At 37.4% G+C, this 24,167-nt stretch overlaps 1 protein-coding gene across 1 annotated transcript in view; it reads right to left on the bottom strand.

The window, feature by feature from the left end:
* ADAM9 (ADAM metallopeptidase domain 9) overlaps positions 1 to 24,167 on the bottom strand; it is a 138,373-nt gene that overhangs the window by 111,680 nt on the left and 2,526 nt on the right. The window contains exons 2-4 of the mRNA XM_055335390.1: positions 16,699 to 16,796; positions 13,645 to 13,703; positions 791 to 869 (exon numbers count right to left, since the gene is read on the bottom strand). Coding sequence (XP_055191365.1) covers positions 791 to 869; positions 13,645 to 13,703; positions 16,699 to 16,796 — 236 coding nt within the window. The remainder of the gene's footprint in view (positions 1 to 790; positions 870 to 13,644; positions 13,704 to 16,698; positions 16,797 to 24,167) is intronic.

The raw sequence follows: 24,167 nt of genomic DNA, 5'->3' as shown, positions 1-24,167 counted from the left end.
GCTCTAATTTAATAACACATAAAGCCAAATTCACAATTGCCAATTATTTCAAATATTCCTGGCCAGTTCTGTCCTCAGAATACTCTGTTCTCCAATGCAAAGAGAACATTTCTAGAGAAAAGAACTGTTTTTCCTTTCTTTTTTTTTTTAAGATTTTATTTATGTATTCATGAGAGACACACAGAGATGCAAAGACATAGGCAGAGGGAGAAGCAGCCTCTATGCAGGGAGCCCAATGTGGAACTCGATCCCGGGACTCCAGGATCACGCCCTGGGCCGAAGGCAGGCTCTAAACCACTGAGCCTCCCAGGCACCCTAAGAACTGCTTTTCATAAAAAATTAGGACATATAAAAGCATAAAAGTGTTTGCTCTTTACTAAGTACTAACGGCAAGTTAAATGGTTTAATGAGGAAGTAAGAACTGCTTTCAGAAATCTTACCTTTCAGCAAAAAAAAAAAAAAAAAAAGTTAAATCTTTGTTAAAATATATCACATATCCCTCCTTCATAAGCAATAAGGATTACCAGTAAATAGAAGATTCTTTTCCTGGACTTAAAAAAAAAACAAAACACTTGACTACTGAGTACATGGAGAACTGTAAAGTACAGCCTAGTCCACATAAAGGTATCCACCACCAACCCCTTCCTAGGACAACTCCATATATTATGATGTCAAGAGTGGCCCTTAGTGCTTGGTTGTGCAATATACAGTCTTGTGTACCTAAATAGCACTCATTATTAAATTATAATTATTTTAAATCTGCTATAAGATTAAGAGGAAAATATATTACCTGTACATCGGGATGGTCTGAGATCAAAGCCCCTTCCTTGTTGTAGGTATAAACTACAAAATCTCGGGGTAAAAAGTCACTGGAAGAGGAATAAAACACATCATTTAAAATTATTTTACCTATATACAACTAAGAACACAACTCACAAGCAGTACTCCTAGAAGATATATGCAGGAATAAAAACTTTACCTGACAAGTTATTAAAGAGGGAGCTTTTATTTATTTATTTATTTTTAAGATTTTATTTAGGGCAGCTGAGGTGGCTCAGCGGTTTAGCACCCTCTGCCTGTGTGTGTCCCCGCCGTGTGTCTCTCTTTATTCATGAGAGAGACAGAGAGAGAGAGAGGCAGAGGGAAAGGCAGGCTCCATGCAGGGAGCCTGATGTGGGACTCGATCCCGGGTCTCCAGGATCAGGCCCTGGGCAGAAAGCAGGCGCTAAACCGCTGAGCCACCCGGAATCCCAAGAGGGAGCTTTTATAAAGTGAAAAGCTCATGAACAGTCTTGCCTATGAAATCGTGTGCACTGCTTCCTCATAAAGAGTGCTAGACAATACACCTGTTCTAATGGTCACAAAACGCTGCTTACAAAAAAAACATAAGTAATGTCTTTAAAATTTTCTGAAACATCTCAGAGGAAAGGTACAAATAAGGTTATATAGTACATCATATGTCTAGAAGAAAAGCAAGTACATTTACTCTTTCCTAAAAGTCCTGTATAAGCACGAAGCACTCACAGCTTTAACCTGTTAAGTACAGAGGCAAAATCTGGGTCAGCTGGAGGAAGCAATTACTGCTGATTCCTGAAGCTTCTTTGCGTGAGAAGGAAGTTCAGCACTGTAAACTATATGAAAGACAGGCTTATCGCTGTTAAAGAAAAACTATTCAGTGGCACTTGTTAAAGATGATAAGAAAGACTTTATTCAGCTCCACTGTGATAGGTACAGGGATTTTATAGTGAGGGACTGCTAAGGATCAACTCCAATATAGCATGGGCAAGTGGGCTTTTTTTTTTAGGATTTTATTTATTTATCTGACTGAGTGAGCGAGCACAAGCAGAAGAAGCAGCAGGCAGAGGGAGATGCAGAAGCAAGCAGGCTACCCACTGAGCAGGAAGCCCAATGCGGGGCTTGAACTCAGGACCCTAGGATCATGACCTGAGCTGAAGGCAGATGCTTAACTGACAGAGCCACCAGGTGCCCAGAAATTGGGAATTTATAGCCAAGGGGCAGGGTAGCATTGGATAGAAAATTACTAACTGGAAATATCAGCATTGAGGGGTGGTGTGGCTAAACAGATTCTCGCTGAATAAAGGCCAGGGTGATTAGAAATCATCTGGTGGATGGTAAAGAATAAGGAACCCGATCACATGCCCAGAGGGATCAGAAATGAGGGATGGGGGAGTTCTTCCGAAAACCCAATTTTTTTTTAAGATTTTATTTATTTATTCATGAGAGACACAGAAAGAGAGAGGCAGAGACACAGGCAGAGGGAGAAGCAGGCTCCATGCAGGGAGCCCGACATGGGACCCGATCACGGGATCCCAGGATCATGCCCTGGGCCAAAGGCAGCGATAAACCATTGAACCACCCAGGCTGCCCCTAAAACCCAATTTTACAGGGAAGTGGACTGATGTATCTAGAAGGTTCAACAGCCTAGCTAAAGTTTGGCCAAGCAAAGAATGTTTGTCAGTCTCCCCTCTCGTTCAAGAAAAGAGCCATCCTTCTTTCATCCAAACAATATAAATCCATTTTTCTATCTGGATGTCTTTTGTTCTTTAAGTACCAGCTGAATCATCTATTAGAATTCGGTACTAAAGAACATTTGCTGGATGCTGCTAGCATTAAGGCATTTAATGAGGACAGTTACAATGAAAATAAAAGAAAAACCTCTATAAAGAACTTATTAAACTCAACAGCAAAGAAACAATCCAGTCATGAAATGGGCAAAAGAAATGAACAGAAATTTCACCAAAGAAGACATACCATGGCCAACAAACACATGAGAAAATGCTCCCCATCACTTGCCATCAGGGAAATACAAATCAAAACCACAATGACATACCACCAAATTCTAGTGAGAATGGTGAAAATTAACAAGACAGGAAACAACAAATGTAGGAGAGGATGTGGAGAAAGAGGAACCCTCTTGCACTATTGGTGGGAATATGAACAGGTACAGCCACTCTGGAAAACTGTGTGTAAGTCCCTCAAAGAGTTAAAATTAGAGCTACCCCATGACCCAGCAATTGCACTACTGGGGATTTACCCCAAAGATACAGATGCAGTGAAAGATCGAGACACCTGCACCCCAATGTTTATAGCAGCAATGTCCACAATAGCCAAACTGGAAGGAGCCTTGGTATCCATCTAAAGATGAATGGATAAAGATGTGGTATATATACATACATATATATATACATATATATATATATGATGGAATATTACTCAGCCATTAGAAACGACAAATACCCACCATTTACTTCAACATGGATGGAACTGGAGGGTATTATGATGAGTGAAGTAAGTCAATCTGAGAAGGACAAACATTATATAGTCCTATTCATTTGGGGAATATAAAAAATAGTGAAAGGGAATAAAGGGGAAAGGAGAGAAAATGATTGGGAAATATCAGTGAGGGTGATAGCACATGAGAGACACCTAACTCTGGGAAACGAACAAGGGGTAGTGGAAAGGGAAGTGGGCGGGGGGTTGGGGTGATTGGGTGATGGGCACTGAGGGGGGCACTTGACGGGATGAGCACTGGGTGTTATGCTGTATGTTGGCAAATTGAACTCCAAAAAAAAAAAAAAATTAAAAAAGAAAATAAGGGCAGCCCTGGTGGCTCAGTGGTTTAGTGCCGCCTTCAGCCCAGGGCCTGATCCTGGAGACCCAGGATCGAGTCCCGCATCAGGCTTCCTGCATGAAGCCTATTTCTCCCTCTGCCTGTGTCTCTGCCTCTCTCTGTGTGTGTGTCTCTCATGTCTCATGAATAAATAAATAAATAATCTTTAAAAATAAAAATAAATAAATAAATAAAATAAAAGAAGAACCAAGTTTCTGAATCCAGTGGGAAGCAGCCAAAGCTTTTAGATTTGGAGTTCTTGAAGCATGGTAAAGGATGGCATTAGCCATCTAACAAATCTTCTTGGTTGACAGTTTGAATGTCTCTGGTGATGGCATCAGGTGTTCTGGTGAACTTTCTGAATGGTCCATACAGCAGAAGGCAGGAAGGCTGCCCACACATGATCTGCTGTGATCAAATTTTTTTTTTTGGAGTTTATATCAATTTGTCCAGCTTCAGCTTGCAGATCTTCAGGAAAAGGGTGGTCTTGATTCTCAATGATTCCAAGTCAGAAGGGAAAAAAATTGAAAATGTTAATTTGGAGAGCTGAAGCCAGCTATTGGAGGAAACTAGATTTTAGGATTTGGAAAAAAACTGGCAAAATGGGGGACTGCTGGGAGGCTCAGTTGGCCGAGCATCTGACTCTTGATTTCAGCTCAGGTCCTGATCTCAGGGTCATGAGATCAAGCCTCATGTCCGGCTCCATGCTCAGCACAGAGTCTGCTTGCTATTCACTCTCTCCCTCTGCCTCTCCACTTGTTCACATGCACTCATTGTATCTCTATCTAAAATAAACAAATAAATCTTGGGGGGAAAACATAAAAATAAAAAACACCAGCAAAATGTGCAAGACAAGCCAGCAAGGGTACACTACAGTTTTCTACTGCAACAACAACAAAAAAAACCTTCTACAGTTACCCTTATTTCTGTCAAAGATAATTCAAAGTAAGACTAATCTGCTTGCAAAGTAAGTCTAGTTTCATTACATCTGGTCTGATTATTTACATAAGTGCAGTAAAAATAGTGATTGACTGCATAGGCCCTTGTTTGAGTTTGATTTGCTGGAACATTTCATAAGGAATCTCAGATTGGACTTTTAAAAGCCTCTCAAGGCTGGGAAGCCACATCAAGATCTCGCCACCAGATTTTGCCTGCGTTCCCTATAGATATGGGAGAATTCTTCTCTTCTCAAGATTCTCAAAATACCCTGAGGTTCCTGGACCTGCCAGAAATGACCTTCCTTACTCACCCTTAAGACAGAAAGACATGTAGGCCAGATATAGGCTGATTTTGTGTGGTTTATGAACTTTGGCTCCTTATAGTCAACCTTAGTTCCTCAAAGCTGTCTGGTCATATCTGATCTGATACCTATCATTCTCAAATATGACATTCCAGATAAAAACCTTGGTATGTAACTAAGGTTTCCAATGGCACCCGCTACAAGAACAGATTCTCAAGGAACTTATGTAAATAATTATGCTGCCATGAAAATAAGAATATTCTCTAAGAGCTTTCAATTTCTGGAGGACTCAGGTCAGAAGGAAAGACAGTGCTTCAGTTCTGTTTACCAAGGTGTAAGTTACAAATTGCTGTTAAGTTACACATAGCTTAAGAAAAGAGCAAGTTTTCCTTAAATTTGGAAAAAAAAAGAAAGCATTAAAGAACCAGCAATGTTTCAAACAAAATGTTATAAAAAATTATAATCATCCTCACCTGTTCATTCAGGCTCATGTCATTGAGATTTGTTCTACTTAATCCTGGGTTAGCAGTCTTTAAGAATCCATCTATTTCCTCATTAGTTCTGGAAATTCTTACCCAATCCAATGGCAGGTCTCAAAGGTTTCAAGTCATGCCATCAAGGACCATTCATTCTAAGCGGTAGCTGGTTATAAGTACTTCCAGAGAAGAATCAGAGTAAAATTCTAACTGTCTCTGAGCAACAAAACACTTAAAAATAATTGTGGTTAGGGGCGCCTGGGTGATTCAGTTGGTTAAGCATCTGCCTTCAGCTCAAGTCATGATCCCAGAGTCCAGGGATCAGGCCCCAGGTTGGGCTCCCTGCTCAGTGGGGAGTCTGCTTCTCCCTCTACCCCTCCCTATGCTCTGGGGTGTGTGTGTGTGTGTCTCTCTCAAATAAACAAATAAAATCTTTAAAAAGAATTATTGTGGTTAAAGATCTGATAGAGTTCATCATAATGCTATTGACAAGGACATTTTATTATTTCTGTGACATCAATTTAAAATAATAACAAAGTTATTGACAAATTTCTATGAACATCTTACAATTTCTATGAACAAATACAATATATACCTGTTATGTGTATATCCATACACATGTAACCTAAAAAAGTTTATCATCACCTATTTGACAAAGCTTCCCATTTAATTCAACATATCAAATAAACCTAAGTAGTAAAACATGTCTCTTTTTATTAGGAGAGAGACAAAACCTATGAGATTTTCCAAGGGTCATCTAGGAAATCTCAAAGTTAATTTGAGGTCAAAAAGACTCCTCTCAGAGCTGACATGGAGTGGAAAAGTTGTCACAAAGGTCAGAAGATTTGATCATCTGTCTAAACAGGATCACAGGTTACTGGGAAACAATCCTTAGTTATCCATATAACCAGTCACCATTAAAAGATTTCAAAGACAAATACAGGAAGTTACCTAGTTGTAAAAATTCTTACCCTCTTACTATTGAGAAGACCTGATTTTCATTAATCAAATGATCAAATCAATATGAAGCACAGGAAATTATTTTTAACACAAAATCTTGTTTTCCTAGGCATACTACTTAAAAGGTAAAGAAAAACAATCTTTCTTATAATTTTTTATTAAGACCAAACAAATAACCTAAGGAAAAGTTTGTTTTAACACAGAAAAAAACAAATAATGGTTTGACATCTATGTGCTATTGATACCAAGGCAAATTTAAAAAATAAATAAATAAATAAAAGCCATCTACGAAAAGCCCAGGGCAAATATCATTCTCAATGGGGAAACACTGGGAGCCTTTCCCCTAAGATCAGGAACTCAACAGGGATGTCCACTCTCACCACTGCTATTCAACATAGTACTAAGAAGTCGTAGCCTCAGCAATCAGGCAACAAGAAGAAATAAAAGGCATTCATATTGGCAAAGAAGAAGACAGACTCTCCCTCTTCACAGATCACATGATACTGTACGTAGAAAACCCAAAAGACTCCACCCCAAGACTGCTAGAACTCATACAGCAATTTGGCAGTGTGGCAGGATACAAAATCAATGCCCAGAAATCAGTGGCATTTCTATACACTAACAATGAGACTGAAGAAAGAGAAATTAAGGAGTCAATCCCATTTACAATTGCACCCAAAAGCATAAGATACCTAGGAATAAACCTAAGCAAAGAGGTAAAGGATCTATACCCTAAAAACTACAGAACACTTCTGAAAGAAATTGAGGAAGACACAAAGAGATGGAAAAATATCCCATGCTCATGGATTGGAAGAATTAATATTGTGAAAATGTCAATGCTACCCAGGGCAATTTACACATTTAATGCAATCCCTATCAAAACACCATAGACTTTCTTCAGAGGGTTGGAACAAATTATCTTAAGATTTGTGTGGAATCAGAAAAGACCCCGATTAGCCAGGGGAATATTAAAAAAGAAAACCATAGGTGGGGGCATCACAATGCAAGATTTCAGGTTGTAGTACAAAGCTGTGGTCATCAAGACAGTGTGGTACTGGCACAAAAACAGACACATAGATCAATGGAAGAAATTAGAGAATCCAGAAGTGGACCCTCAACTTTATGGTCAACTAATATTCGACAAAGGAGGAAAGACTATCCACTGGAAGAAAGACAGTTTCTTCAATAAATGGTGCTGGGAAAATTGGACATCCACATGCAGAAGAATGAAACTGGACCATTCTCTTACACCATACACAAAGATAAACTCAAAATGGATGAAAGATCTAAATGTGAGACAAGATTCCATCAAAATCCTAGAGGAGAACACAGGCAACACCCTTTTTGAACTTGGCCACAGCAACTTCTTGCAAGATACATCCATGAAGGCAAGAGAAACAAAAGCAAAAATGAATTATTGGGACATCATCAAGGTAAAAAGCTTTTGCACAACAAAAGAAACAGTCAACAAAACTAAAAGACAACCTACAGAATGGGAGAAGATATTTGCAAATGACCTATCTGATAAAGGACTATAGTATCCAAGAACTATAAGCAACTTATTAAACTCAACAGCAAAGAAACAAACAATCCAATCATGAAATGGGCAAAAGACATGAAGAGAAATCTCACAGAGGAAGACATAGACATGGCCAACAAGCACTTGAGAAAATGCTCTGCATCACTTGCCATCAGGGAAATACAAATCAAAACCACAATGAGATACCACCTCACACCAGTGAGAATGGGGAAAATTAACAAGGCAGGAAACAACAAATGTTGGAGAGGATGCTGAGAAAGGGAAACCCTCTTGCACTGTTGGTGGGAATATGAACTGGTGCAGCCACTCTGGAAAACTGTGTGGCGGTTCCTCAAAGAGTTAAAAATAGATCTGCCCTACGACCCAGCAATTGCACTGCTGGGGATTTACCCCAAAGATACAGATGCAATGAAACGCCGGGACACCTGCACCCCGATGTTTCTAGCAGCAATGTCCACAATAACCAAACTGTGGAAGGAGCCTTGGTGTCCATCGAAAGATGAATGGATAAAGAAGATGTGGTCTATGTATACACTGGAATATTACTCAGCCATTAGAAACGACAGATACCCACCATTTGCTTCGACATGGATAGAACTGGAGGGTATTATGCTGAATGAAATAAGTCAATCGGAGAAGGACAAACATTATATGTTCTCATTCATTTGGGGAATATAAAAAATAGTGAAAGGGAATAGAAGGGAAGGGAGAAGAAATGGGTGGGAAATATCAGAAAGGGAGACAGAACATAAAGACTCCTAACTCTGGGAAACAAACTAGGGGTGGTGGAAGGGGAGGGGGGGGTGGGGGTGAATTGGTGACGGGCACTGAGGGGGGCACTTGACGGGATGAGCACTGGGTGTTGTTATTCTGTATGTTGGCAAACTGAACACCAATAAAAAATAAATTTATTATTAAAAAAAAAAGGAAATATCAGACAGGGAGACAGAACATGAGAAACTCCTAACTCTGGGAAACAAACAAGGGTGGTGGAAAGGGAGGTGGGCAGGGGGTGGGAGTGACTGGGTGACGGGCACTGAGGGGGGCACTTGATGGGATGAGCACTGAGTGTTACACTGTATGTTGGCAAATTGAACTCCAATAAGAAATTAATTAATTAATTAATTGACTGATTGATTATAAATAAATTAAATTAAAATTAAAACCTTACAAATAAATCCATCCAGTCTTGGCCAGCTTTGACCAGGAAAGAAAAGATTCCTTTTCCACAAAGCTTGTAAAAAATGTTTCTTATATCCGTTCAGTTTTTGTCCTACTCTTTTCTCCTTTCTCATTCTGGAACAATCAGTCCTTTTGCTTTACTACAAAATAACTCTTTTTTCCCTTAACAAAAACACTTCCTTCATGCCTTATCTTACCAAAAATACATCTTACTTTCCTTGCATAGTTTTTTTTCCTTACCCTTATTATCCCTAGTAGTTTCATTTACATAATATTGACCATATTTTTAACCATCAGAAACCCAACTTTTCACTGAAAAGTAGGAAGCAGGCAATTGTAAACTCACATAGTACCACATAATCACATACTATCATACTATAACCAGTTTAAGAATATTATCATTTCATAATTCCTAGAGACATGTGTCTTTTTCATAGTATAATTTTATGTTTATTTACAGACTCAAATATTTTTAGCTTTTCCATATCATATTAAAAATGAGATGCCAAAGGTAAATAAAATTAATGTTCAGCAATTAATGCTTCAATATTTTCTCTAATTTGGAAATGAGATCTAAATCAATACATATCCCTCATTAACTTAGTATACATTGAACATTTAAAGTTATGAAAAAGGTTTTTGAAACTATTTTTAAGGAGACCTATTATAAAACAGGATGATCACTGAGAAGTTCATTTATACCGTTTTATCCCATTTATATCTATTTAATTTACTTGATCTTAATAATTCTGCTTGAATTACTCATGAAAACTTCATAAGACATTAACTAAACAAAGCTAAACATGCATCATCTTAATTAATTTTTCCTATTAACAAGTCAAGCAAGTACAAAAAAAAAAAATTCACAGAAGCAAACAACCTAAAGAACCTACAAAGTTATACATACAATTTTTCCTTTTTAACTGCTGTGCTTGACATGCACTAAGCAATTCCTTTTATTATACATTGCTTTAGGTTAGATTTACAGTTTATAATCTTAAACATCCAGCAGAGATAATATAAATTTGTTTGATTAGTAAATGTAGGTAGAAAAAAAACTTTGTATCTATATTACATATTTAATGCTGATAATTCTGAAATTGTCAGTTTACCAATTACTTTATCAGTAATTTTAAAGCTAACTTTATTTACCAAAGATTATCCCAAATCATGTGAACTTAAAAAAACAAAGATTTGGGTTAGCTTCTATATTTCTGAGTTTTAATTAAATCTTTATTAAGTGTCACCACCCATGAGATCACAATCTGAGTCAAAATCATGAGCCAGACACCTAACTGAGTGAGCCTCCCAGGCACCCCTCCTTTAAGGGATTTCTTAAATTAATTTCGTAATACCATCCAGAGGCGGGAAACTATCACACATCCATAACATACATATATATAAACACATATAATACAGACACATACAAATAGAATCTTATAGCTTCCATTCCAAAATTTTAGCCATAAGCCAGTAAAACAGTAATATGATCTCACTGGTTTATCTCCACCTTGCATTTTCATCCGAATTATGTTTGTGGCAAATGGACCAAGTTGAGGTGACCTGCCTACCAGTAACTGTGGAGATTAATTTTTTTTTTTTCTGTGCTATGACTCTTATGAAGGAAATGGATTACATTTTAGGGGAGTGACTGAGAAGACATCTAAGCGCTGTTTGACATTTCCAAAGTCCATGAGTAGACAAACTGTCCAACTCTATTCCAAATAGCTTTTTTTCCTCTTCTGAGCCTCAGAGAGCTGCTTTCTGGGGTGCCCAGCTCCCTTGAGAGGCCCCCGTGGAGGCCAAGGTGCCTACAATTCCAGGGCTATAGAAAGCAGAGGGGCTGAAATGGGAAAGGAAAGGTCAACAGGGTGGACAGAGGGTTGGAGGTAGCAGGGGCTGGAAGAGGTACATCTCAAAGAATTCAAAGAAACTAGAGGGAAGACTGAAGGTGATAAGAGGAGGAAGAAAGAGCAGAAGCAGCAGGAAGGCAGAGGTATTGGAAGTCAAGATGGGAAGATCTCAAGTTTCCCAAAGAGGACAACGAAGTTCCAAATTACCCTCGGCAAAATTATGCCAATAAGGGAAAGGAAACGGGCCCGGCAGAAAGTCAGCAGGAATTGGAGAAAAAACCCAGATATAATTTTTGATTCCCCAAAAACTTAACTACTAACAGCCCACTGTTGACCAGAAGCTTTACATAGTGGCCAATTAACACACATTTTACACATTATATGTATCATATACTATATCCTTACAATAAAGTAAGCCAAAGAAAATGTCACCAAGAAAATCATAAGGTGGTACCTGGGTGGTTCAGTCAGTTAAGTGTCCGACTTTGGATTTCAGCTCAGGTCATAATCTCAGGGTTGTAAGATTTGAGGCCCATGGTGAGCTCCACACTGGGCAGAGAACCTGCCTAAGAGAACCTGCCTTTGCTCTCTCCCTCTCCCTCTACCACTATCCCCACCCTCCCCATCCTGTGCTAGCACTTTGTCTCAAAAAAAAAAAAAAAAAAAAAAGGAAATCATAAGGAAACAAAAATACATCTACAGTATTGTACATATATTTACTGAAAAGAATCCACCTATAAGTTGACTCATTGGTTCAAATCCATATTGTTCAAGGATCAACTGTATTATTTTATTGACAAAATTTTAATTAATTTACATCTCCTACAGAAGAAAGAGAAGAAAATATTTAGACCTATTAGATATTTTTTTAAAGATTTTATTTATTTATTTATTCATGAAAGACAGAGAAAGAGAGGCAGAGACACAGGCAGAGGGAGAAACAAGCTAAATGCAGGGAGCCCGATGTGGGACTCGATCCTGGGACTCCAGGATCACGCCCTGGGCCAAAGGCAGGCGCTAAACCACTGAGCCACCCAGGGATCCCCTATTAGATATTTTTTACATATTGACATTATTACGTTATAGTGAAGCAAGATCCTTCAGGAATTTTGTGAGAATTAAATAAATAATGTACCTAAAAGTACCTAATACAGTGCCTGGAATATAGAAAATGTTCAATAAATGTTAATGTCCATCAAATACAGTAGAAGACTTCAGAAAGTCTGTCTGACAATATCTGCTGCACTGCCTGAAATTCTGCCAGAGCAATTCAAATCCTTTGGGTTAACATCCTCTTCTAGATAAAGTTTTCCTCAAACTTGAGGATGAACAAAACTCATCTGGAAAGCTTGTTAAAACACAGATTGCTATGACACCTTCCAAAATTCTGGTTCATTCTAGGGTTAGTCCAGTGAATTTGCATGTCTGACAAAAACTCTCAGAGGCTGCTGAGAGGTTCCAGGCCGATGCTTCTTTAGAAACACTTTACATCCCCTCATTCACACCTCATTGTAAATGGGCTTATTAGGTGGCTCTTTCCCTAGGATCTTTCACTAAAGATATTGGAAGTTTTGCTGTATAAGAAAAGGGAAAGGGGGAAGCCTGGGTAGCTCAGTCAGTTAAGTGTGTGACTCTTGGTTTTAGCTTAGGTTATGATCTCAGAGTCATGAGATCGAGCCCCACATCAGGCTCAGCACACAGCATGGAGTCTGCTAGAGACTCTCTCCTTCTCCCTCCACCCCTCAAAGCTTAGGCATGCTCTCTCTCTCTCTCCCTCTCTAAAAGAAATAAATAAATCGAAAGAAGAAAGAAGAAAGAAAGAGAAAGAAAGAAAGAAAGAAAGAAAGAAAGAAAGAAAGAAAGAAAGAAAGAAAGAAAGGAAAAGGAAAGGGGAGAGACAGTCACAGGAAAGTAGATGACAGTGACTCACCATGGTTACAAACTCAGCATTTCAAAAAGGCAGCCAAAGAATACAGATTACCAAAGTGGGATCAGGTGAAAACATACCAAAATGTAGAGAAAGGATTAAAAGGGAGAGGTAAGAGACTACTCTTGTGTCCCCTCTCCCTACTCTCAACCTTTGCAGAAAAACCTCATATGTTGAAGCCCTCATAGCCAATGTGGCTATATTTGGAAATGGAGCTACTAAGGAAGTGATTATGGTTGAAAAAGGTCATAAGGGTGAGGTCCTCAGCTGACAACATTGGTGTCCCTATGAGAAGACATATCAGAGTGCTTGCTCCTTCCACAGCCCCCACCCCCACCCATACCAAGAAAGCCATGTGAGCACAGCATGAGAAGATGGCCATCTGCAACTCAAGGGGAGAGACCCTCCAGACACCAGCCCAGCTGACCCCTTGATCTTGGACTTCTGGTCTCCAGAACTGTGAGAAAATAAACTTCCTTTTTTTTAAGTCTGTGGTATTTTGATACGGCAGTAGTAGCAGATTGACATAACTATTAAAGATTTCTTTGTCCCTGTTCAGTTGTTCCTTGGGCTGATCACAGTTAAAAAGTTTTCTTCTGAAATACAACTTTCTTTGACTTTAATATATTTTTCCTTGTTCTAATATTAATTGAAACCCAAAATAGTATGGCTTTTCCATACTACTACTCTTGTTTTTCTCACCTTTTTATTAATCTACTGAATAATATCTAGCTAAGTAGACTATTTAAATAAACAACTTAAAGCTTACTATCTTTAAAAACATATTATTTTTTAAACAAACTACCAAAAAGCCAAAGAAAATTAAATTTCTTACTTGTTCCTTTCCAAGTGAATAATATGCTCTTTTCCTTCAGCTTGAATGATATAAGACACCTAAATGCAGAGAAGGAAAAAAAAAGAAAAAAGAAAAGAAAAAAAAACAATAAAATACCATCTTATAAATTACTTTTCAACAACTGGTATTTTATAAGACACTGGAAATTCCGTCGTAAATAAAATCATTTGGCACCAACTGAAATTGTTTTACAGAACCTTGTAACCACTTTTAAATAATAAAAAGATACTCTAGTCATCCCAACCTTCCTTTAAATAACCTATTGCAGAAATCATCTGATGTCCATCTAAACTCTCCTTAAATTCATTTATATTTCAGCTATAACTTCAGGAGTTATTTCTGTGAAATCTGGCCATGTACTACCTACAGTGTAAAGTAATTCTTCCTTTTGTTTAAGTGAAATGAATTTCTTAGTTTCAAGAGACTGTCTCTAGTTCATTACCCAAAAAGTTGAAATTCATGCACTCATGATTTCATATCTTCACACAGCTTACCACATTTCATCACTTCTGATGAAATTTATCCCCTTCAAATGAACATTTCTGAAATCAGGATGCATCATACAGAGGCCCAGTAGTCGAACAGGACTCTGTTTCTTTCCTTGTTAGTGGCGTATTATACGATGGTGTGCCTTACAACTGACAGTATTTGAGTCAATGAATTGAGGTAAAATAACCTGCACTTACTCTCAAGTTCATGGGCCCCTCTTCTCTACCCCAAACAACATCCCCAGCAACTCACCATTTCATTAGTCAAAAGCACTTAATGTGATCACTAGAACTATGAGATTCCACTCTGCCTTAACTCTAATAAAAGAAAAAGTCATAGAGGAACTAAACAAATAATATCAGAAGTGTCCTCTGATTTTCCTTACTGTTTCTGGACTCTAGGGTAACATTTTGCCAAGGAATAGTATGATCCCTTCTTCTAGGGCTCACTAAAAGCCCACTTCTAACACCTCCACAAAGTGACAAATCCTGGTGCTCTATTTCCACAACCTGAGTGTGATCTCAACGTAGGCATCAAAAATACCAAGCTCCTAGGTACAACCTTCCAGTGACAAAATAAGTAAGACAACGGAGATGAGAAGTACAGCATAGGGAATAGAGTCAATAAGGTGGTAATAATATTGTTTGGTGATTTCACTCATCATGGTGAGTATATGCAGAGAACTACTGACTCATTATACTGTACATCTGAAACTAATATAACATTGTATGTTAATTGTACTTCAATAAGAAAATAATCAAAATTAAAAATAAAACAAAAGAAAGGAAAGAACACCACCACCACCAAGCCCCTTCCATTGTCAGTTTTGGCATATGCTATTCTATCCTTTTTGACCGTGGCCAATCATAGGGTATAAAAGCACCACTGTCATATGATCTGAGAAGAATTCTGAAGAGTCTGAGAATTATTTTGTGATACTATATTCCTTCCCCAAATATCTGCCTGGATTGCCATTCCCCTGCTTCTGATCTTTAAAGAAGGGTCAGCTTCTCAATAAGGCTTTCCCAGTCTGCCTTATTAAAACTACAAACCCTCTAACCCCACCCCTACCCTCACTTCCAGCACTTACTATCCACCTTCCTGGTATAATTTTCTCAAGAACTGTAAGTAAACTATATTATTAATCTATAATATTTGTCTATTGTCTCCTCCCCCCACCGCCATCCCACTAGAATGGAAAACTCCATAAGAACATGAATTTTATGTTTTGTTCACTGCCATGTCTCCAGTGCCCAAACTGCTTCAACTTCTCCAAATATTTATCAGGGCACATGAATAACATTTATTATGATCACATACATTTATGATACAACACTGATGCAGATAAAGTCACAGACACAATGAAGTAGAAAGCATAGTCCCTGTGCTAAAAAGTGAAGAAAAGGAGGAAAATAATGAAGCAAGTACACATTCATCCTATTCTAAGGCAAAACATAATCAAATGGTAGAATGTCCAGTTCAAAACAAAATCAAGGAAGAATTATATATTGTAAGGCCATTTATTCCTTACTTATAGAGAACTAGAGTTGAATGATCTACCCGACTAGTGGCAGTACTCAGAGGGAGGGCTAAATTAAAAGCTCCCAACTCTAAACTCCAGTGTTCTTTTTACAAGGCCCTCCCTACACAATGTACAAGCAGCCTTCTATTTATGGATATACCAGCAGTTCAACAATAATAAGCTAAATTCTATCCTTCATTACCTGTTACTGTTAAATTATAATAAAGTTAAATTATACTTCCATAAAGTTGAAGAGTTTGCAAAATCAATTGAATTCCAAATGTATTATTTCTGAACTTTACAGTAGGAAAAAATAGTATAAAAAATAATTTTGTAAAAAAAAAAAAAAATAATAATTTTGTGCATTGGTTACCCCATTAACAGCACAATAATGTTTCTTCTGATATGGAGATAGAACTCACTTTTGAATAAACATTCCCATATGTGAAATATATACATATAACACACTATTATTTTCCAGAGTCTGTAAAGATATAGTATGATGTATTCTACCTATCATAAACTAAGAGAGATTAATTTTTATTATTATGAAAAGACCACTGTAACCTTCACCAGTGAGAAAAAGGTTAGAAATCTATATAATCAGCATCCTATCCTGGCCATAGAATTTTATTTAACTATCTCATTCTGTTATGTTTCAGGGTAACTATTCGTCTTTTTTTTAAAAAGCTAATGATCGGGATCCCTGGGTGGCGCAGCGGTTTGGCGCCTGCCTTTGGCCCGGGATCGAGTCCCACGTCGGGCTCCCGGTGCATGGAGCCTGCTTCTCCCTCTGCCTATGTCTCTGCCTCTCTCTCTCTCTCTCTCTGTGACTATCATAAATAAATAAAAAAAATTTTTTAAAAAAAGCTAATGATCAATATATCACTTACTAGAATAACGCACCATATATATGGTGGTGTGCTCTTCACTGGCCAACATAATCCCTGCTGAAAATGACAGTCATCTTTTAAAGAAAAGTAAAATTTAAATACATACATTCTTTTCAAAAGATAACTTGCCTGTTCTGAATAGGGCCTAGGGGCTTCTCTTCGTTCTCTAGTTAATCTCCAAGGAGTTATAATTTCATAAGAAGAGAGATGTGAGGTCTGTTGAAAGCCTACAGAAAAGGGAATAATAAACATTATATAACAAGTGAATGTGAAAAACCAAATGGTACCAAAATGTAATGGAAATCAAAAGCTGAGTGTCCAAATCACAGAAAAATCATGTGACATTCATATACATGTATGTATGTATATATATTTTTTACATATGTAGACGTAATTTTACACAAAAAGAAGCAATATACCCGATAAGTATGAAGGGGAAAATATACTGCCTTAGAAAGGATGTAAATCTTCACAGTTTAAACACAGCAATCGGGATCCCTGGGTGGCGCAGCGGTTTGGCGCCTGCCTTTGGCCCAGGGCGCGATCCTGGAGACCCGGGATCGAATCCCACATCGGGCTCCCGGTGCATGGAGCCTGCTTCTCCCTCTGCCTGTGTCCCTCTCTCTCTCTCTCTCTCTCTCTCTCTCTGTGACTATCATAAATAAATAAAAAAATAAAAAAAAAATTTAAAAAAAAAAAAAATAAACACAGCAATCATTTTCAAACAATTTTTTGCTATAAACTTCATTAACCCTTTTTCTTAAATCTTAAGGTATATACAGAAGAAAAAAAAAAGACACGCTTTGGTAGGGAAATGGGAAGAAGGCATGTGGAGCCTAGCACTGTGCACTCATCTCCCATTTTCCATCCTCACCCATGACTGACACTCCTTGTGATGGTATTGGAACACTTATGAAACAAAGACAATCAGAGGGATATGTTGCTTTCAATGCCTGATAGATTAACTCTAATAAATACACATGTACCAATGTAGCAATTAAAATATATTCCTGCCACTAATGTGTCCTATAAACAAAAACTTCTGATAAAATTTATTAACAGTGAAGAACTCAAAACAATCATGCAGAAATACTCCCAATACAATCCTGTTCAGTGGAATCATATCTAAGTGGAGCTTGGGTTCCAAAGTCCTCATGTGAGCAAAAATGGAGTATAATCAAAATTACCCCAGTAAATCCCTTAGGAAAACATTAGAGACTTTTATACAAAGTCTGTCAATAAAAAAAATTTTTTTTAATTTTTAAAAAAAGTCTCTCAATACACCCAACACAGTATCTCTTCCAGCATCATTGCTGATGGCATGCCAATTTTGGCAGTGAATTTGATGAAGTAGGTGGTCAGTAACCACCTAAGGACCATGGATGAAAATTCCATATCTCTATATGTCTGTATATATCTAAACAGTATTCAGTATGAGGAATGTGTATGCTACCACACACAAACAGGAAGATTGAGGGAGAAAAGACACATTTTTCACTCAGTGGATCTATTCCATTGTGATAATCCTTCAAACAAGTTTGGTACATTTACTCATGATACTTATATGTTTACTTCTAACACTTTATAGTCTTACATATATGCAATACAATATATTTCATAAATGCTATACTGCAGAGTTGATTGGTTTTTTGGTTTTTTTGTTTTTTTTTTTATGATAGACACACACAGTGAGAGAGAGAGAGGCAGAGACACAGGCAGAGGGAGAAGCAGGCTCCATACACCGGGAGCCTGACGTGGGATTCGATCCCGGGTCTCCAGGATCGCGCCCCAGGCCAAAGGCAGGCGCTAAACTGCTGCGCCACCCAGGGATCCCTGCAGAGTTGATTAAAGTGAAAAGTGAAAGTCTCTCCTTCATCCCACTCCCTACAGGTAACTTACTTTAAAACATTTGTATTATAGAAAATTTTAAACATACACAACAGCAGAGAGAAGACTAATGAACTCATGTGTACCCATTACCCAACTCCAACATAATTTGATACATATCTCCTCCCTCAAACACACACTGGATTATTTTGATGCAAATCCTAGGCATCATATAATTTTGTCCATGAATATTCTGAATCAATGTCTAAGACACAAGGACTTTAAAAAGAAACCTTATCCATGGTATGGTTATTACACATAAAAAATACTAACAATAATTTCTCGGGATCATCAAAATTCCCTGATTATTTCAGAATTTGTTTTTTTCTCCACTGATTTGTTGAATTAGGATCCCAACAGGTCCATGCATTTATAAGTCTCTTTAACTTATGGAAGTCCCTCTTCCCTTCCTACCCCCTTTTGGGTATTTATTTGTAGAAGAAATTCCACTTGATGAAATTATCTCATACACTGATCCACTGAATGAAGAATGTGTGTGTTCTTCCCTCAGTCTTTCTGTTTGTGTATGCTAGTGTTAAGCCTCCAGAATGTGGTTTAGATATAAACAGACAGAGAAAGATATGGAGCACTGAGATAAGGACTTGGGACTTATTTCCTGTACCCCCTACTATGTCTGTATTGTTCAAATGTTTTTACAATGAATAATTCATAATCTTACTTTTGAAATTATAAGGAGGAAAAAAATAGTAGCCCTTCAATAAAAAAGCATAACCATTTAAAGTACTGATTATCTAGCATCTCCCAAAGCTCCTTCCTTTTCATTAGCCTTACTAACCTCACACCTAGAAGACTACCATTCATTCTTGCTCTGTCTCCCAACTCCCACTCTCCTCCTTTGGCACCAACCTGTGTGCTCATTCACTCATTCATTGTTTATGTCCCTCAGATTTCTCAAATACAGATTAAAATGAAGCATTTACAGCTAACTTTCTCCAAGATATCATTGTAGATAAAAAATGTCTATAATCTCATCTAGTTTGGGATTTTAAAAGATATATTAGGAAAACAAATTGTATCCTATCCAATACAATATATATCATACTACAATTTTCAAACTCATTATTCAGTTTTAAACCCATTATGTCTTTATAATATGGCATATTATACTACCTAAGTGTGGCTTCAGTCATTAAATAAAAACCTCAGAAAGGACTCCATTACTCACAAAAGTGACCATGGTCTAATCCAAGGCATATTTACAACATATTATGATAAAATATTATTCAGATATTTGGAGTTGTTAATTGGGAACCGTGTCAAAAGAAATCCATGGCCTTAATAGATACAGGCTTTAAATCACTAAACAGAGTATCCTTAATCCCATTTTAACTGGAAACAGGACTACTCTTTCAATCAGAATAAACCTTCCAATGATCTTTGTTGTTTTCAAATTCTTAAAAATACAAGTTTCAATATTACCTTAATTTTACTCTGGATCATGATAATCTGTTCAACTACTAGGACAGGCACCGTGATGTTACAGAACCGGACTCTTGGGCTCTCTGGGCAACAGAAACTGACAAGAAGCCAAACAGGAATTTTCACGCAAGGCTTTTATCAGGGGCTTCTGCTGGAGCAAAAGGCAGATAGCATAAAGCAAAGCGTCCTTGGCCTGGCTCCCTGAACAATGGCCAGGGAAAGTTTTAAAAGTGGCTGAGGCAGGAAAGGAGTGACATCCAGGCATGTAGGGTCAGGGAAACACAGAAGTTGGGCCCACAGGCACACCTGACAAACCATGCTTCAACCGAGGTAGGTTTTATTTACATGTTAGTTTCCACCTCTGGGCATAATTTTTAGCATTACATTGAGGAGAAAAGTTGGCAATAGATCAGAACTGGGATCTATTTGGCTCTGACTGGTCTGCTCTGGTTTTTGTAGGAGCACACCTGCTATAAATTGGGTCCTGGAGCTTGTTCTAGCTGCGCTTCTGGCTTCCTGATCACGTGCAGTCACCTGCAAGCTGGACTAGAGAAATGCCTTATTGCCTTTGGTGCTCCAGGCGGTCTGAGTTTTTTGCAAGTTCCTGTTCTGTCCCAAGTGGTGCAAACAGTTGACAGGAATAAAATTCTTTTAGCGGGTAAGAGATTAGTCACTTTGTGTGACAAAAAGTAAATCATTGTGTACATTGATTTGCAACTTCCTGTGACTCTAAAATTATTTCAAGCTTAAAAGCTTTTTAAATAACTCATTATAGTCAAGGATATATACACGAACAGGTTCAGGCAACGATTAACACTAGAAGCTAAACAACTCAAGTTTTTTTAATCACAACTCAGAAGAAACATCATAGAGAAAAAGACATGTCTCAGAAAAGAGAACTACAATTGGGCAGACAGATATTTAAAGAGCTTTCAAATTGAAACATTAAATGACTTTATAGTGTTATACAGCTAGTTTCAGGCAGGGTCTGAAACCATGGATCTTTTCTGTGAGACTGTTAGTAAAGAATAAGAATTCAATATAGGAAAATACGAATAACAATCCAATATAGGAAAATAAAATTTCCCATGTTACTAGAAAGGAAGTACATGACATGCACATTATTTGTATAAGGCTTTAGCCTCAGCACTGCTGACATTTGGGGTCAGAAAATTCTTTGCTGTGGGGGGCTGCCTTCTGCAATGCAAGGTAGCATTCATGGCTTCTACCCACTAGATGCCAGAAGAATCATCAGTGTGACAACTAAAAATATCCCCCAGATATCTTCTGGGGGCAACACTGCCCCCAGTTGAAAACCACTACAGATATGGTTCACAATGAAAATTAAAATCTTAGTACAGTCAACTAGACAGAGAATACAAATTTGTGATTTTAGATTTGACAAAATAAGCACACCATCAAAAATCACATTACTAGGAAACATGGGCTGGAGATAAAAATAAGAGCTGAAACATGAAACTTAAAGAGTCTTCAACTTCACGAAAGAAAGGAAGGGTGTTAGCTGCACTTCTTTCTTCCTCTAACTCCTTAGATCTTTTCATAAACTGTGTTTGGAGAAAGTTTAAGTATATGTTTCATAATAGTAACTAGAGTAGAAGGAAACAAGTTAAAAGAACTCTACTTAATTGCAAAGCAAACAAATGTGAACTCTCAGCCATGGGCTTTTCTCCTTTCCTTCCTGCCTATTATGTAAACAATTAGCCACCTTTAAATACTTTCACTATAGAAGATAAACTTGAATTCCACATACAGCATGAATAAAATAATTTTGTTGCCCGAATTATTTTAAAAGAGAAATTATTGCAATTAGACCCATAAAACCCTGTTACTTTGAACCACATAGTTCCATTGCATTCACAAGGTCAATCCCAAACAAATACATATCATTTATTAATAAGTATATTCAAAAATAATTATAATTTCCACTGCTATGTCCTACCTTCTTACATTTTTTGAGTTATAATTTTTTTACATTTACCGCTATTCATATTTAAAAAGAAATAGAGCTTTTGCTGTTGTTCATTTTTTTAAGCTCCCCTTTGGGAAAACCACCAACCACTTATAAGATTTAATGCCCTTGAGAACTTAAGTTCTTCTAGCAAGGAATTTCAGTTTCTTGAGACAAAGGACGATACCTTATAAGTGTGTCTATATATATATATATATATCTTATGGATCATGTGTTTCCTGCCCTGGTACAGTTAAGTTTCAATGACTACATGTTGAATAAATGACTTATCTTTACAGCCATACATAACAGATCTCCTAATTGTCATTTATCATGTACAATCTGAATTGAGCTTTATTTTTATGATTAATATCTTTTATATCAATTCTCCAGAAATCCACATGGTTCACGCATTTGTCATTTTAATGGCAATGCTCTATTTCTTTTTTTTTTTAATTTTTATTTATTTATGATAGGTACACAGTGTGAGAGAGAGAGAGGCAGAGACACAGGCAGAGGGAGAAGCAGGCTCCATGCACCGGGAGCCTGACGTGGGATTCGATCCCGGGTCTCCAGGATCACGCCCTGGGCCAAAGGCAGGTGCTAAACCACTGCGCCACCCAGGGATCCCCATGCAATGCTCTATTTCATTGTATGGCTCTGCCATAGACTGCTTAGCCACCCCTCTCAGGTAGCTGGGATCACAGCTTCTATTAACAACAGGATTCTAATGTATCAGTGAAGCCAATGGAGCAGGTTCTCCAGGGGTGTACTTGCATGAGGGTTCTAAGGAGCTCCTTTAAAGGGAAGGGGAGTACCTCCTAAAATGAGTTAAACCATGAAAAATCTCATTAAAAGAAAAATGTGCCAAAGGAAAAAAAGGCATTTCCCATACACTATCCTACAGTATGACAAATATCTGGCAGTGGCATCATGTCTACTTATTATAAACTAAAATACTCTAATTCTTATATTAAGATAAACATAAACAAATACAAAACAATTGTATATTTAAAAACTGACCAAATTAAGTGAACTTTTGAGATTTCCTAGCTCATTCTTAACAGTTCTGATTCAAGCAGTATCCCACATGTGATCACTTCAGAAAAATGGTTTGACAAAAATAACAATGTCACAAAATGAGAAATAAACTAGAATAATTTCAACATACAAAAAAGACTGTACAATTCAAAGTGATACTAAGAGGACCAGACTTATTTTTGAGACAGTCCTATTACACTGAGTCAAAGGATGGCATAACTCCAAGAATCTGAGATATACTACATATCAAAAGGAAAAAAATATCATGAGGCTATCCATGTCATATATTTGAAGTTGTGCATATTCCAAGAAAAAGCTTTCAGTTACTTAGAGCTTCCATCTTCAGGGAAATTCTATAATAAACCAGGATTTTTAACAAAAAACAAATATAAAGTCAACTTTGGTGAAATAAAATTTAAAATTCTTTTTGAAAACTGTCTTGAATTCAGTGACTTGTTTTGTATATATTTTTACATGTTTTATTTTTCACTTAGAAGTTGAAAGCCAAACTACCTTAAAACTTAGAAGACTACATTGTACTATACAGCAAAACACAAAGATATCAAATTCAAATAATTTGCTGGCACCCAAGAATTAGTATGGACTTAAGCCCTTACTACGTATTTGTTTTATAGTGATTCACCATGAGTAAGCTTTAAAACTCAATGTCTTTAGAAGACTAGTCTTAAAAAAAAGAAGAAAGAAAAAGAAAGAAAGAAAGAAAGAAAGAAAGAAAGAAAGAAAGAAAGAAAGACAGACCTAGGTCTGCATCATAATTCACTACCTTAAAAGAGAAAATCTGAAAAGGTTTCATGCCCAATTCCCTTTGTTATTTTTTCCACAATGATATAAAGTTACCTTTGTCAGTCTCAAGTTTGCTGGGGTTTTTTAAGTTTACTGTAAGTGTCAGCCCTTTGGAATTTATACTGCATTTCCTCTTTGAGACAGCGTTATAAGTGGTAGTAAAGAGCCTACCAAAACCTATTCAACTTCTAGTGTAACTAATGTGTGGATAGTACTTATTGAGTCCTCAAATTCCTGCTCATTAGCAGAAAATGTTTCAGTGCATGTTTTAAACATCCTGTATTGCAAAAATTTAGTCAGCTGATTTTGGAGGAACATTCCCCTAGAGAAACATGAGTTGACTCACTGCTCACTATTACAAAAGCCTCTCAACTGGTCTCTCCCAGCCTCCAGTCTCTCCCTCCTGTATTCTGTCCTCCACTGCTTTGCCAATTACCTTAATCGAAAATCTAGTTAT

This window comes from Nyctereutes procyonoides, unplaced genomic scaffold (assembly GCF_905146905.1).
Source record: "Nyctereutes procyonoides isolate TBG_1078 unplaced genomic scaffold, NYPRO_anot_genome, whole genome shotgun sequence".
NCBI lineage: Eukaryota > Metazoa > Chordata > Mammalia > Carnivora > Canidae > Nyctereutes > Nyctereutes procyonoides.
The sequence above is the reverse complement of the archived record's forward strand: the minus strand, read 5'-3'. Positions and strand labels throughout refer to the sequence as shown.